Source organism: Schistocerca piceifrons, chromosome 7 (genome assembly GCF_021461385.2).
Source record: "Schistocerca piceifrons isolate TAMUIC-IGC-003096 chromosome 7, iqSchPice1.1, whole genome shotgun sequence".
In the NCBI taxonomy this organism is placed as follows: Eukaryota; Metazoa; Arthropoda; class Insecta; order Orthoptera; family Acrididae; genus Schistocerca; species Schistocerca piceifrons.
The window spans coordinates 386,777,506-386,793,899 of NC_060144.1; the positions used below are offsets into that span (position 1 = coordinate 386,777,506).

Genomic DNA, 16,394 nt, shown 5'->3' on the forward strand with positions numbered 1-16,394 from the left:
TCTGCCAACTTCTTCATCTCACAGTTACAGTTAGATGTAACTTCCTCAATTATGTGCTGGACCTATTCCAATCTTTATCTTACCCTACAGTTTTTATCCCTTGCAGATCCGCCTAGTACCATGGAATTATTTCCTGACTTTTTAACACGGTTTACCATTCAGTCTCTTCTTCTTGTCAGTTTTTTCACATATATTAGTCTTCGACGATTCTGCGAGGTATTCCTCATTTCTTACATTTCAACGTTCTTCTGAAAGTACCAAACATCGATTCTCTTCCTTTCTAGCTTCACCGTAGTACATGATCGCTTTCATAAAATGCTGTGTACCAGACGTACATTCTCAGATATTTCTTCCTCAAATTAAGGCCGATGTTAGATACTTGTGGATTCATTTTGCCCAGGAACACCCTTTTTACCTCTGCTGGTCTGTTTTGTATGTCGTCCTTGCTTCGTCCGTATTTTGCTTCCTAGGCATGAGAATTCCACGACTTCGTCTACTTCTTGATCCTCAGTTTTTATATTAACTTTATACATAATCTCATTTCTGCTTTTCCTAATTAATTTCGTCTTTCTTCGGTTTACTCTAAATCCATATCCTGAGAGCACCTCATCCCGTTCAGTACGCTCTATCATTCTTCCTCGATGTGAACAAGGATAGTTGTGTCATCAGCGGTTCTTATCATTATTATCCTTTCTACCTGACTTTTAATCCCACTCATCAATATTTCTTTTCTTCCCGTCGATGCTTCCTCGATGTACAGATTGAGCAGTGAGGGAGAAAGATTGCATCCCTGCCTTACAACCTTTTTAATCCCAGCATTGATCTCAGTCTTCAGTTCTTATGTTCCCTCACGGTTCTTGTATGAACACTACCAGTCAAAAGTTTTCGAGCACTCATTATAAACCATATACTATGTTTCAATGTAAAACCACATTAGAAAGCTAAATAGACAAACAAAATAAATATTTTCGCACTATATCTTTAAATACAATGCAATATGATTTAGGGTGTAGCCTCTTCAAAGTATCCACATTGTGCAATCAGAACAGCTCCTCACAGTCCTGGCATTCTGGAGATAAGATTTTGTAGTGTTTTGGCAGAAATTGCAGTCCAACACGCCTGTAAATTACTCCATTGACCTTCAACATTGGATGATGTCAGTTTTCTGACCTCCCTGTTAAGTTCATCCCGTAAGAGTTTACTGGGATTTAAGGTAGGTGACTCACTTGCCCAACTCACGTACGTTAGTTCCTCAAATTTTTCTTTTCTATTGACATACCCTTTGCACAATTTAGAAACATGTTTGGCATCATTGTCCTAGTGCAGAACAGACCCGCGTCCAAAAAGTATCTTGCCAGATGGAACTACGTTATTGATCAGTATCCTATGATATCCTTCTCCCATAATGTTCCATTAATTCTCTCTAGATCACCGACTTTATCACCTGGAAAACATCCCCACACCATGACCGATCATCCACCATGTTTCACCATTGGTGTCACACACTGACTCCTCATACGTTCTCCAAGACGTCGACGCACAAACATCCGATGATGGCTTCCAAATACGTAGAACTTGGATTCGTGCTTGAATAACACCTAGAACCACATGCTCCTGTTTCTATTGCAGTCTTTTTACCTTATTTTTCTTTTTTGGGTAATAAAGGTTTTTCAGCCGCTAGGCACCCCATTAAACTTAGTTCACAAAGACAGTGTTTCACAGTTGGGGTGAAGATTGGAGCTGCTCATATACTTGTTACTTCCTTGCGAATTTCAGGTACATTACGAGTCCTCTGACCTTTACTCCATACATACATGAACTGATATTCCTCGTACGAGGTTACACGGAGTCTTCGAGATTGATTGATTGATAGTGTTTTGCTTCTCGCACTTACCTGCAGTTGTTCTCTTCAGAGTTGTGAGGATGATATTGTTACGCCGTAACCACACTCAAGTCCAAATCCGAAAGTAGGGTAGTCAGTGATATACTTGTCACGGAAATAATATTTACTGCAAGCACCAACGTACAGCCAGAACTGAGCTGACCACCCCGACTGACAGTGCTGCTATTTATAAAAATAGAATATTCCAGAATGCTGGTATTTACAAAAGCATCGAATATTCCAGATTACATGAAGATTACAAACTTAAGATATTTCAAGAACTGCCTGCAGTATTCCAGCTAGCGACGCTAATCATTATACTATACACTTAATGCACCAGAGTTCACAGTGTTGCTCCTTCTGCTGGAGAAACAGCAAGCCGCTGTTTCAAAAGGTCTGGCTGGAGCGGTCTACAGCACCCTGTGTCTAGATGTTATCAGTGGTCTTCTATATGGCGGCTCTGACAGATCATCGTACTCTGGTGCTGTTGTTATGTTCTCTCCGCTATGATGAGCATCGAAAGTAGCTTTTCCCGCCGAAGCTTCGCGAGCGTGTCTTCAGTTTCCTTGAACCTCCCATTGTCGATCTCCACTTCTGGATTGTAGTAGGGCTTCATACGAAGGACACGGACGACGTCTATACTCTTTTATTTTCTTGATGAAGGGTCATGATCCTCGACTTCATGTGTGACATCTGACAAGTGATGAAGGATGCGATACGGCCCAAAGTAGTGCTTCAGAATTTTTCTGATAGTCCTACTTTCCACAAAAGTGTAGAAACAAACCAGTTCTCATAGGTTGTATTTCACTGTCCTTTTCCTGGTATACCTCCTCCTGTTGTGGTTTTTGAACAGAGTATTCGCTGTTACCAGCTAAAATTTATTGCAGAACTCATCTAGTCTTTCTCCTTTCTCATTCCTACTACAGAGCTCATATTCTCCTGTAACACAGTCTATTTCTTCCCCTACTACAGCGTTATAATTACTCATAGTTATTGATTTCATCTCCCTTCACATACTGAATTACTCAGTCAATATCCTAATATACTTTCCCTATCTCTTAATCTTATGCTTGTCACACCTATATGTATTCCTGAACTACTAGTGTTGGTGTTGATCTGCTGTCGACTCTATTGAGAGTAATCCTGTCACTGAACTAATCACAGTAACTCAGTTTCTGCTGTTCCTATTCATGACGAATCCTACTCCCATTATACACTCTTCTGCTGCTGTTGGTATTACGCTATGTTCATCTGACCATAAATCCCTAACTTCTCTCCAGCTCATTGATTCCTGAGTGTTTGTATTTCCTATTTTCAGATTTTCTGGCTTCCTTATCACACTCCAATATCCGACTCATAGACTTTTGCTTATACAGTCTTCTCCTTGTGGTTACCACCTCCTTGGCAGGCCCCTCCCGTAGTTCCGAATGGGGGACTAACCCGGAATCTTCAGACAATTAAGAGATCATTATGACACTTTTTCAGTTAGAGGCCACATGTCCAGTGGATACACATTATGTGTCTTCAATTTAGTATTTCCATTGCCCTCTGTACCCTCACTCCTTTGATCAATGCTTATTCTTCCGCCTTTTACGGACAGTTTCCCACCTCAAGGGCAAAAGAGTGTCATGTACCTCTGGCCTCTCCTCCGTCCTCCTTGACAAGTTCGTTGACAGAACGTCGTGACTCCTTATGTACCACCATATCTGATATGGTGTTTCAGTTGCAGAACAAGCACACACATACATACACTAAAATATATCACAACACTTAGACTTTGAATTTTGCCTTCGTCTCTTACCACATTAATTTCAAAGTTAATTGCCACATAGTATCGCTCAAGCTGAACGCCGCATTGCTCCCTATGGCCAGCTTCTCCTCCAATCTGAGCAGAGCTTTACCTCTGATGACCCAACCATTGATAGGATGTTAAACACTAAGCTTTCTTCGTTGGCAACCATTTCAGTTAGCCCAAACACTTTCAAAATACTGTAATTCCTTTCCGCGTGTCTCATCCACTCTGTGAATCTTTCTTTATATCCCCAATATACTGGTGAGTACAGCCAAGCGTTCACAGCCTGATTCGGGCAAATAAATGCCAGATTTGAACGACAGAGATGCACGGAACTCAAAGCTTTAAAGAAAATTGCCAATCTACGCATCACTTTGAAATATTACCAACATATTTTTTCAGCTACTATTTCGTTACCGATAACTGCACCATTTCAGAAAAGTCTCAGTTTACTATTAATATCTTCTGCAAGGTCATTAATATACAAAATTAATAACAAGATCCCAACACACTTTCTTGGGGCACACCTGCAGTTGCTTCTACATCTGTCGAAGTCTCTCCATCCAAGATAACATGCTGCGCCCTTCCTGTCAACATATCTTCAGTTCAATCACAAATGTCGTTTGATACCGCAGACGATCGCGCTTTCGATTATAAGAGTGGGTATAGTAAAGTGTCAAATGGTTTCCGGAAATCAAGAACTACTGCATCTTCCTGACTACCTTGTTCCATCGCTTTCGGGATGTTATGTAAGACAAGTGAAAGTTCGTATCTTCATCTTGAGGTTTAAACTCAGTCTTGTGTACGTGTTTGCTTCAAACTAAATTTGTTTCTGGGTAAGATCCATCTTTAGCAATCGCAGTTTATTCTTTTTTTCAAGCACACATGTTTCGCTGCGGGTGCGTTTAACATGATCGATGTTTTCGAAATCCGTGCTGTTTGGCATGGTGGAGGACATTCTGTTCGCGATCCTTACGTTAGAGGTCCGAATATGTTCTAAGATTCTACAACAAATGGATTCCAAACATATTGGACAGTAGTTTTGTGTATCATTTCTGCTGCCCTTCTTGCAGATGGACGTAAGGGATATCTTCCAACTATTGGGCATGTGTCTCTCTCTTTGTCTCTTTCAAGAGAGTCTCGGCGCTAAGTTTAGTACCACTGACAGCCTCTACATAAGGCCAGAATTTCTTTGGATTTTGTGAGAGATGACTCGATAATATTCTTCTACGGTAGTCGTTGAAAGCTTCAAGCATTGCTCTCTTCACAGCCAAATGTGTTTCATTCGGTGTTAATCTATAGCGCTATGCTTTGTTTTACAGCTACCGTGCAAGCAATATTTTAAACTTGAGTCAAAATTCTTCTAAGTGTACCTCTCCAGAACACAACAGTACTGCCTCTTTATCCATTTTGCGTAACATATAAATCCTCCCATTGTTTCAGTGGGCATTTGTACTTCGATAATCATAGCTGCTACAACTATTTCATGGTCATTGATACCAGTTTCGATGTGGACATGCTCAAAGAGGGCAAGTGTATTTGTTTCCATTACATCTTATGTATTTCTATCATGAGTGGACTTCCGACCTAACTGCTCTAGGTAGTTCTCGTAGACGGCATTTAGTACTATTCCGTAGGACGTTCTGCCAGGCCTACCACTTACAAAAGTGTAATTTTCCCAGTTCATTGTCGGATGATGAAAATTTTCTCTTATGATGAAATGCCAGCGGCCTTGAAGTAGTGGTAACGCCCGGTCCCATCAGATCGCCGAAGGATCATCGAAGTTAAGCACTGTCGAGCCTGGCTAGCACCTGGGTGGGTGACCTCCCGGATCGGCCCAGCGCTGTTGGCAAACCGCTGCACTCAGCCCTTGTGAGGTCATTTGAGGTGCTACTTGACTGAGAAGTAGCGGCTCCGGTCACGAAAGCTGGTAACGGCCGGGAGAGCGGTGTGCTGATAACATGCACTTCCATATCGGCTTCCGGTGACGCCTTTGGGTTGAGGATGACACAGTGATCGGTCGGTATCGTTGGGCCCTCCGAGGCATGTACGGACAGAGTTTTGTTTTAGTTATGATGAAAGTATTACTTACGTACTAATGAACTTAGCCTTTCTCTAAAATTTTCCGTTACACCTGGAGTGAGTCTGGTGATCGATAGAAGGATTCAATTACAAGTGTATGCCCACCCTTGATATTAAGTGTTGCCCAAACAATCTTACCTGTAGCTGCAACTTCTGTTTGGGTCGAATTGAATATATTCTCTACAGCAACAAATTCACCACCTCCATTTACCAATATACACATACATTTTCTCAAAAAAATTCACAGCCGTCAATTTTGAATATTAACCAGGTCTCGGCACCTAGTATTAGTTAAGCTCCACTGCTTTTTAGGAGCGCTTGAAATTCTGACACTTTGTTGCGAATGCTTCGGCAGTTAATCACTCTTTACTTTAAGGGACATTTCTTTGGATAGGGAGTCACATAATCTCAAAAGCTCTTATGTGCAACCCGCATACAGATAGCCTCTAAAGTGCACACCTGGCCCATTCAGGGTACTCTTTAGTTATCAAAAAAATGGCTCAAGTCAAGGGGATCACAGAGTAACTTACCGCAGAACTTTCAAAGCATCTGGTTCATACATTCCACTCGACTTAGAACTGGTGTGTCACCATCAGTTCTGGGGTCAGTGCTTCAAAGTGTAAGCGTCGTTAAAACTCTGTGAATATGGGTGATATTCTCAACCTTCTCTGCCAGTCGCTGAGTTATCCAAGTATGGCCTCGGTGCGCAGAGGATTGACATCATTTGTTTCAGCATGCGGCACAAACTGCAGTTTTTTTCTCCCCCATTCCTCCAGTGGCTGCCGGCATAGCCTCTACATCATACTGAATGAGGTCCACAGCCATACACAGTGACTGAAGCCGGTGTCCTTTCCCATTCTTTACTGTCATTCACCGTTATTTGCCACATGCATGAACTGCCGACGGTTAATGGCCTCTATGCGTTTGGGTCATCTTGACTCAACACACATCAATTTTCCCAACAGGTGAAGTGAAAATCACTGGCTTAGTTTCGGATTCGGTGGAAGAGAGCACTTCGAACTTGATAATTATGGGGATGAGTGTAACACACTGAGTTGTCTTTCATCCCTGTCTTCCATGTACAGGCGCCTAGACCTACCACTGACACGTCACTCACAACTAAGTGGACGAGCAGTGTTCGATCCCATACTTCTTGGAGAGGAGACAGCGTCCACAGGATAGCATGGTACTTGAGGTAGCTTTGGTATCGCTGATTCACGAGGATGCGTAGCCACCAATCACACCCATCTGCAGCATTTTCCAGTCACTTGCCAACATTCATGGCGATTTCCAGTTCATGACTATCTTTAACTCTTCCAACACAGCCACCTGCAGCAGTTTCCAGTCATTTGCCAATAGCCAGGGCGATTTCCAGCTGCTTACAAACAGCAACTAATTCATCCCTTACCCAAGAACGGCATTCGCAGTGGGGTTACATTGTGACTGGTGTAATATTTTACAGAATAGTAAACAAATAACTTTAAAATAAGCTTGCTGATTTCCGGGATCTGTTAATCTACTTTGTATGGTTCAAATGGCTCTGAGCACTATCGGACTTAACTTCTGAGGTCATCAGTCCCCTAGAACTTAGAACTACTCAAACCCTACTAACCTACGGCCATCACACACACCCAGGCCCGAGGCAGGATTCGAACCTGCGACCGTAGCGGTCGCGTAGTTCCAGACTGTAGCGCCTAGAACCGCTCGGCCACCACGGCCGGCTCTACTTTGTATATATGAACTTTGTGTACATGGGCAATGTCAAGCTGCAACTTGATATGGTTTCTGCCTGTAACTGTAGGCTACATGAAGTGGTTATCAGACTGGAGAATTGCGTTGATATATTGACTACAACTGCAGAGAACTTAGTAACGCATTGTAGTGTGAACATTCCATTATTTTATGTCTCGCGTTAAATTATTCACCCTGTATAGTGAGGTCTTAACACAACTGACTGAACAGAGAAATTCCAGCTCTGTCGTAGGACAAGGACGACTTCTTCGAGTAATGTAGTTGAAATATTTAGATCTGGCGTAACGGTCGTGTGTTGCAGACGTGAACTGGGGCTCGTCGACACAGGCGCAGTGCTACAACTCTGCCCTGAAGGCGATGCTGGAGCTGAACCACGTGGAGGAGCACGTGAAGAACTTCCGGCCGCAGCTGCTGGTGCTGGCGGGCATGCCCGGCACACGGCCGCCACTCATCGACTTCGCAGCACTCATCACCAAAGGCATCTCGCTGCTTGTCTGCGGACATGTGCTCAGCGTAAGTAGCCCGCAGCGGCGCTCATCACCGAACGCATCTCGCTGCTCGTCGGCGGACATGTGCTAAGCGTGAAAATCCCACAGCATCGTTAATCAGCAAAGGCACCTCGCCGTTCACTGTGAACATAACCTGCGTAGCGCTCATTATCACAGCCAGCTCGCTGTTTGTCGGTGGACAGGTGCTCAGTAAATTAGCCCACAGTGGCGCTCGTCACCAAAGACATCACGCTGCCCAATGTGGCCAAGTGCACAGTGTAAGTAACTTGTGTGACACTTATCACTGAAGGCATATTGCTGCTTGCTGTGGACTCGTGCAGTGTAAGTAACATTCCTGCTATTCATCGCCACAGACATCTCACTGCTCAATGTCGAAAACTGCTTAGCGTAAGTAGCCTGCGTTGGCATCTTGGTGCTTCTCTGTTTACACGTGCTTAGCATAAGTTGCCTGCACTGGCGCTCATCACCATAGGCTCTTACTATTCGTCTGCAGACACGTGCTCATTGCAAGAGTTCTGCATGGTACTCATCACCAAAGGCATCTCACTGGTCATCTGTTTGCACATGCTCAGCGTAAGTGGCTCGCAGTGGCGTTCATCATCTAGGGTATTTCTTTGTTTGTCTACAGACATATCCTCAGCGTAAGTAGCCTGCATTGGTGCTCGTCACCAAAGATATCTAACCGCTCATCTGCTGAAATGTGCTCAGTGAATGTGTCTAAGGCTGAGTCCAGGCTTATAGTACAAACCTTTCCATAATATCTTAACGAAGTAAGAATGAGGGCATTGTTGATGGCGATATATATGTCGGATGGAAGTGTTTGATTTGGTGCCTTCCTTGATGGCACCTCTCCCTTCCTTTCTCACCTGCAATCACTATCATATATGTCTACACTCTGCAAGCCACCTTATATTTCATCGTGAATGATACGTGGCAAGAATGAGTTTGTCTGATTCTTTGGCCAAGGTTATTACGCGAGATGTTTGTGAAAAGATGTAATATGTAGCCTGACTCTTCTTGTAAGAACAGCGCTGCTCTTGCTCACATTATTGGTGTTTGCCGTAGTAGCATTTTGATCACTTAAATCTGTTTGCTCTGCTCACGAAATTTTGGTAGTAAACGACTCCGAGATGCACAACGTCTCTCTGGAAGCGTCTGCAACTAAAGTTTGACGAGCACATTCGTAACGCTCTCGTGCTTACTAAACGATCCTTCGGCGCTATATGCTGCTGTTCTGTATCTCTCGTTTCCATACTTGCTGAAGGTCTCCAACTCGGAGGCTCACGCCGAGAAAAGTACATTTTCGAAAAATCACCTGATTTTGCTAAGGAGGTGTGTCACACTGTCTGACGACGCAAAATTCGCCGTTCCACAGTCGACTATTTCGATTCAATGTGCGATAAACGCGCACGCAGAGATTCGCACTCACTAGCAAAGACAACTGACAAGAAAGTGTGACAACGCTAACAGGTGCTGCTGAAGACTCGTCAAGACTGCATAGACTTGACAAAGCTTATCAGTCCTTAGCACATTTCCCTGTCAGTTTTCCTTCTATCGGCCGTCCATATTGTGCAGTTATCGTGTGCAGTACAAGCACGGTTCCCTTATCTGATAAGCATTAAATTATTTCTTATTTTGTCATGTTGTCAGGCAATGTAAAAAGCATGGATCTTGATCACGCAGGTGATGACTGCAATGGAAGCTCTGCAGTCACTAAGATGTGACGATTGAGCGGCATTTAAGGAATGAAGGAATATAGGCGTATTGTGTCTGTTACAGGGAAGGCATTCTCAGCGTGTGCACAATGCTCTGTCACGAAAAGCGTACCTGTGGCTGCGCAAGCACAAGATAAAGGCGTTCTTCGACGTCGTGGACAGCGACAACTTCGAGACGGGCACCGAGACGCTGATGCGGACCTCTGGGCTGGGCAAGCTGCGGCCCAACACCGTCCTCATGGGGTACAAGGCCGACTGGCAGCACTGCGACCACGACGAGCTCCGCAACTACTTCAACATCATACAGTAAGGAACGCCGCCACGCGTCCCACCAACTCTGACACAACACGGCAACATTTCCGCCACACCCCAACACTCTAGAGCAAGTCATACTACCGCATGTCCCAGGTCACTGCACATCAGTCAGTAGGAAACACTACCACACGTCACAGTTCTACCTCAGTTACTAAGAAAGCCTACCCATTGTCTCAACAACTTCACCATCGTATAGTAGGGAGCGTTACCACCCTCCCAGTTACCACAACATTAGACAACAGTCAACACTACAACACCGCACAATCACCCTATCATATACTATGGATCACGATCACACGTCTCAACAACTGCAATATCAGACATTAGGCAACGTTACCACATGTATCATCACCTCATCGGCATACATTAGGTGATACTATCATACATGCCAATTACCACAACATCAGACAGCAGACAGTACAACCACACATCCCAATTACGACATCAGACAGTAGGCAACATTACCACAACATCATATAGTTGTTACCATGAGCAACCCTTCCTTAAACTACCACTGATTTTGACCGCCTGTACTATTTAATCCGTGCTCATTTCTCAATTCTGTTTTATATTCACGTAAGGAGAATAGATTACAATCCTATCCCTGTAGTTGATGCTACTCTACCTCAGAATAGAAACCATTTCAATCGTTTCTACATTATAAAATACCTTCTCCAAAACTACAAAAGCGATGTTTTTCCTAATCTGTCCTTCGTTATTAACAGCGTATTGAAATATCTTCTCGAATGCAACCTCATCCGCCCCACACTTCCTCTCTTCCTAATTATACACTCATGCTCATAAATTAAGGATAATGCTGATACATAGTGAAACAACGCTCTGTTGGGCGGTTTGCGGGTTTAAATCACCTCGGGGTATGACCATGCGGTGCATTTGACCTGCGGTCGTCACACGGTGGCCCTGGGAGCAGTCCACATACGCAGAGGTGTGTTGGTACATGTCAGAGTACGGTGCAGCGAGCAAGTGTGCAGACGCTTTCCGACGTGCTAATGGTGACTGTGTGTTGAAAATGGCTCAAAGAACACATATTGATGACGTTGTGAGGGGTAGAATATTAGGGCGACTGGAGGCTGGTCAGACGCATCAGTTTGTAGCACGGGCTCTCCGTGTGCCACAAAGTGTGATCTCAAGATTATGGCAACGATTCCACCAGACAGGAAACGTGTCCAGGCACTGCAGTACGGGACATCCACAGTGTACAACACCACAAGAAAACCGATATCTCACAATCAGTACCCGCAGGCGGCCACGGAGTACTGCAGGTAGCCTTGCTCAGACCTTATCGCAGCCACTGGAACAGTTGTCTCCAGACACACAGTCTACATTCGACTGAACAGACATGGTTTATTCGCCCGGAGGCCTGCAAGGCGCATTACACTGACCCCTGGTCACAGGAGAGCCCGTAAAGCCTGGTGTCAAGAACACAATACATGGTCATTGGAACAGTGGTCCCAGGTCAGGTTATGTTCACGGACGAGTCCCGGTATGGTCTGAACAGTGATTCTCGCCGGGTTTTCATCTGACGTGAATCAGGAAACATACCAACCCCTTAATGTCCTTGAAAGGGACCTGTATGGAGGTCGTGGTTTGATGGTGTGGGGTGGGATTATGATTGGTGCACGTACACACCTGTATGTCTTTGACAGAGGAATTGTAACAGGTCAGGTGTATCGGGACGTCGTTTTGCACCGGTATGTCCGCCTTTTCAGGGGTGCGTTGGGTCCCACCTTCCTCCTGATAGATGATAACGCACGGTCCCATCGAGCTGCCATCGTTGAGGAGTACCTTGGAACAGAAGATATCAGGCGAATGGAGTGGCCTGCCTGTTCTCCAGACCTAAACCCCATCGAGCACGTCTGGGATCCTCTGGGTCGACGTATCACTCACTACACGTCTTCAAACCCGTGGAACCTTCAGGAGCTCCGACAGGCACTGGTGCAAGAATGGGAGGCTATACCCTAGCAGCTGCTCGACCACTTGATCCATAGTATGCCAGCCCATTGTGCAGCGTGTATACGTGTACGTGATGATCATATCCCATATTGATGTCGGGGTACATGAGCAGGAAACAGTGGCGTTTTGTAGCACATGTGTTTCGGGACGGTTTTCTCAACTTATCACCAATACCGTGGACTTACAGATCTGTGTCGTGTGTGTTCCCTATGTGCCTATGCTATTAGCGCCAGTTTTGTGTAGTGCCACGTTGTGTGGCACCACATTCTGCAATTATCCTTAATTTATGAGCATAAGTGTGCATCCATATTCTGCAAACCATTGTGAGGTTGAAGGCAGAGTGCACTTCCCATTGTACTATATGTTAGGTTTTCTTCCCTTTTTATTCGCGTATGAAGTATGGGAAAAATTACCACTTAATCGCCTTCTTAGGCAGTCTAACGTATCCTCTGAGGGACTGGTGTGAAGGGGGCTGTAGCGTACTCCTAGACCGCTCATTTAACATTGGTTCTTGGAGCTTCGTAAGTAGGATTCCGAGAGACCGCGTTTAATAAACTTATCAACTTTTAAATAATTACTATTAAAAACAGTCTTGATCACGATTTATTTTATAAGGTGACCGGTTTCGACCACTACTGTGGTCATCTTCAGACCTACAAGATGTATACAAAGCACTAATTAGAGGGCTACATGCATTAATGAAAATACATAGAGTTATACGGCTATAAAACGTTGAATTAACATTGAGTGGAAACCCCTTTCTGTTGGAGAATCACAACTGGAGAAACCAGTTTTTTTTTTTTTCTTTATTGTAATTTGGACACCCCATACAAGGGGGGCTGGCAGCGGAACAGTGTACTCCGCTCTTCAGCCATAAGCAGTACAATAAAAAAGAAAGGGAGACAGACAAGTAACAGAATGGCGGTTTAAAAAACAGGAGATACAATAGTTAAAAAAACATGAAGCCGTTCACACTTGACGAAACAAACAAGAAAAACCGTCGGCACTGGGCACAAACACTGACGAGGTAGATGACACACGTGAACGAAGGAGCGTGGACGGCGAAAAACACTGATGCACAGACACGACAGCACAGACACTAAACCGAGGGCGATGATCTCCGGCGCGCGAAAGTTCACGATGCGTGTGCGAGTCCGGGGACCTGCCAAGAGAGGAGGAGGAGGAGGAGGAGGAGGAGGGGGAGTGGGAAAGCGAGAGGGGAGAACAGGGACGCCACGGGCAGGGGAAAGAGGGGGGAGAGAGGAAGGGGGAGGGGAAGCCCGGAAGAAGAGGGGTGGAGGGAGGGGACGGGGGAAAAGGAAAGAGAAGGGAAGGAAAGAGAAAGGAGGGAGGGTGCCGAAGGGAAAGGACACCAGGAGGGAGGGGGGGCAGGGTCAAAGTTGATAGGAGGGGTAGATGGAGGGGACGAGGACATCATCAGGGAGAGGGTGCTGGCGGAAACCACCTTGGGAGAGGGTAAGGAGGGTGGAGAGATGGAGACCGGGTGGGACATGAGAGTACAGGCGCGGCAGCGGGCGGGGGTGGGAGAGGATCGGGGAAATGAGCGGGTGAGGAGGATCGAGTTTACGGGAGGTGTATAGGATTCGTATCCTTTCGAGGAAGAGGAGGAGGTGGGGGAAAGGGATAAGGTCATACAGGATCCGCGTGGGGGAAGGGAGACGGATGCGATAGGCAAGGCGGAGAGCATGGCGTTCAAGGATTTGGAGGGATTTATAAAAGGAAGGGGGGGCGGAGATCCAGGCTGGATGGGCGTAACAAAGGATAGGGCGGATGAGGGACTTATAGGTGTGGAGGATGGTGGAGGGGTCCAGACCCCACGTTCGGCCGGAAAGGAGCTTGAGGAGACGGAGTCGGGAACGTGCCTTGGCTTGGATTGTCTGGAGATGGGGAGTCCAGGAGAGGCGACGGTCGAGGGTGACGCCAAGGTACTTAAGGGTGGGGGTGAGAGCGATGGGACGGCCATAAACGGTGAGATAGAAATCAAGGAGGCGGAAGGAGGGAGTGGTTTTGCCTACAATGATCGCCTGGGTTTTGGAAGGATTGACCTTGAGCAACCACTGGTTGCACCAAGCGGTGAAACGGTCAAGATGGGATTGGAGAAGGTGTTGGGAGCGTCGCAGGGTGGGGGCAAGGGCAAGGAAGGCGGTGTCATTGGCAAACTGGAGAAGGTGGAGGGGGGGGTGACGGCGGCGGCATGTCCGCCGTGTACAACAAGTACAGAAGGGGGGAGAGGACGGAGCCTTGGGGCACACCGGCGGAGGGGAAAAAGGTGTAGGAATCGGTGTTAAGGATGGTGACATGGGAAGGACGGCGGGAGAGAAAGGAACCGATCAGACGAACGTAGTTAATGGGAAGGGCGAAGGTTTGGAGCTTGAAGAGGAGACCGGAATGCCATACGCGGTCATATGCGCGTTCGAGGTCAAGAGAGAGGAAGATTGCGGAGCGACGGGAATTGAGCTGTTCGGAAAGGAGAGAGAAACCAGTGCACGTCTTACTTTATATAATGGAGGCTCCACCCACTTCTGGCTGCATGATGTCATTATTAACCAATGAGTTATAAGTCGAATTACAATTTAAAATTTCTTAGTTAAAAGAACATTGTCAAGAATTAGAAATAAATATACATTAAACTTAGCTTATTTAACAGCTATTGTCAATTAAAAAGCTTTAAAAATATTTAAAAATGTAGGAAAATGAACTTCAGTTTGGCAGTACATGGGTTGCCCTCTCGTGGCCTGTCAGTGAACCATTTGGAACCACTGGTTGCTATGGTGAAGTTAGACGCCGTTGCAAAGATGAAGGAGCAAGCTTTTTCCACTGAAGTTGTTGTAGAGTCGATAGTTGAACTAGTGGTTGCCATGGTGAGGACAAACGCCAATGCAAAGATGTGGCAGCAGGCTTCTTTCCAATGAAGTTGTTGCAAAGTGGAATGGAAAAGACTGTGGCGTCAGACGATGTATTATTGAGCAGCAACTTGTCTTTATTGAAACGAAAAGAGTAAGCTACAATAATCTGTAGCTGATATATATAACTCATGCTGCACAAATACGCTACGAAGTAGTTGACCGTATATATGAAATATTATCTATGAAGTTAGTATGTAGATTACCAGTGCCATTTTTTTTTTATAAGGCATTGCTATTCGTCAAGTTACATACCAGTCATATAAGCAAATAAAATTGAAAGAATTTAAAATTATAAAATTATTAAATTATGAGCCATTGTCAATAATAAAATAAAACGATGTGAATTAGCAGTCTAAAAGCATAAAAGCAATAATTCTAAAACAGATAGTCAATCATAAAATAATGTTTGGTAAAATACAATTACAATGTAAAGATAAAATATTTGCTAAAAGTCTTAATAATTAGAAAGACCTTTTTTTAAAACAAATACAGAAGAGTAGACATTCTAAAGCAGATCATCGAAAAGCTCAAAGAAATGTTTGTCTTTGAACTGAAGTTGTTCGTTTAAAACAGATAATGGATTACTTTTGTGAAGTGAAAAAATTTCAATTTCTTCTAAGGTATTTAGCAGTGGTCCTTTTGGCACAGTATGTAATATTTTCAAATTCCTAGAAATGCAACCCTCAGAATGATTGTATTCATCAAGATGTTGACCGAATATTGATTTGATACGTGCAGCACCAGTAGTATGTTCTCTGAAACGTGTTAAAAAGTTTCGGCCAGTTTGGCCAATATACTGTTTCTCACAGTCATTACATATTATTTTATAAACACCTGACTTTTGGTATCTATTTGAGTCTCCAATTGTGTGTTTCAGTTTCATCTGTAGGGGGTTATTAGTTTTAAATGCTATTGCCACGCTTGTGTTCTTAAATAATTTATTTATTTTATCTGAGATAGGTCCCATGTATGTCATTTGTGTAAATCTCTTCTTGGAATTTATAACGGCATCATTTTTTTCTTGTAATTTTTTATATAACAGATCAACCTGATGGGAATTATAATTGTTAGAAACTGCTATCTGTTTTAATGTATCGATTTCCTTTTGGATTGCATCATGTTGGAGAGGTAATTTCAGTATCCTATGTATCATAGTTTTAAAAAATGCCATTTTGTATCTTAATGGATGGCATGATGTAGCATTTATTATTACGTCAGTTGATGTGGGTTTTCTATAAATAGAAATATTATGTCTTCCATTCTGTTTTGTAATTGTGAGGTCAAGGAAATTAATACTATTTTTACTTTCATGTTCTACTGTAAATACAAGTTTTGGATGTAAATTATTTAAGTTGTTAGCGAAAGCATCAATTTCTTCCTTAGAGCCGTTATATAATAGCAGTGTGTCGTCAACATATCTTTTGTAGTATATAATTTTATTTGTTA

The 16,394-nt window shown here is 44.2% G+C and overlaps 1 protein-coding gene across 1 annotated transcript in view; it reads left to right on the plus strand.

The window, feature by feature from the left end:
• The window catches only part of LOC124805719 (bumetanide-sensitive sodium-(potassium)-chloride cotransporter-like), a 621,615-nt gene that overhangs the window by 514,624 nt on the left and 90,597 nt on the right, over nt 1–16,394 (plus strand). Inside the window, exons 13-14 of the mRNA XM_047266288.1 lie at nt 7,810–8,021; nt 9,797–10,038. Coding sequence (XP_047122244.1) covers nt 7,810–8,021; nt 9,797–10,038 — 454 coding nt within the window. The remainder of the gene's footprint in view (nt 1–7,809; nt 8,022–9,796; nt 10,039–16,394) is intronic.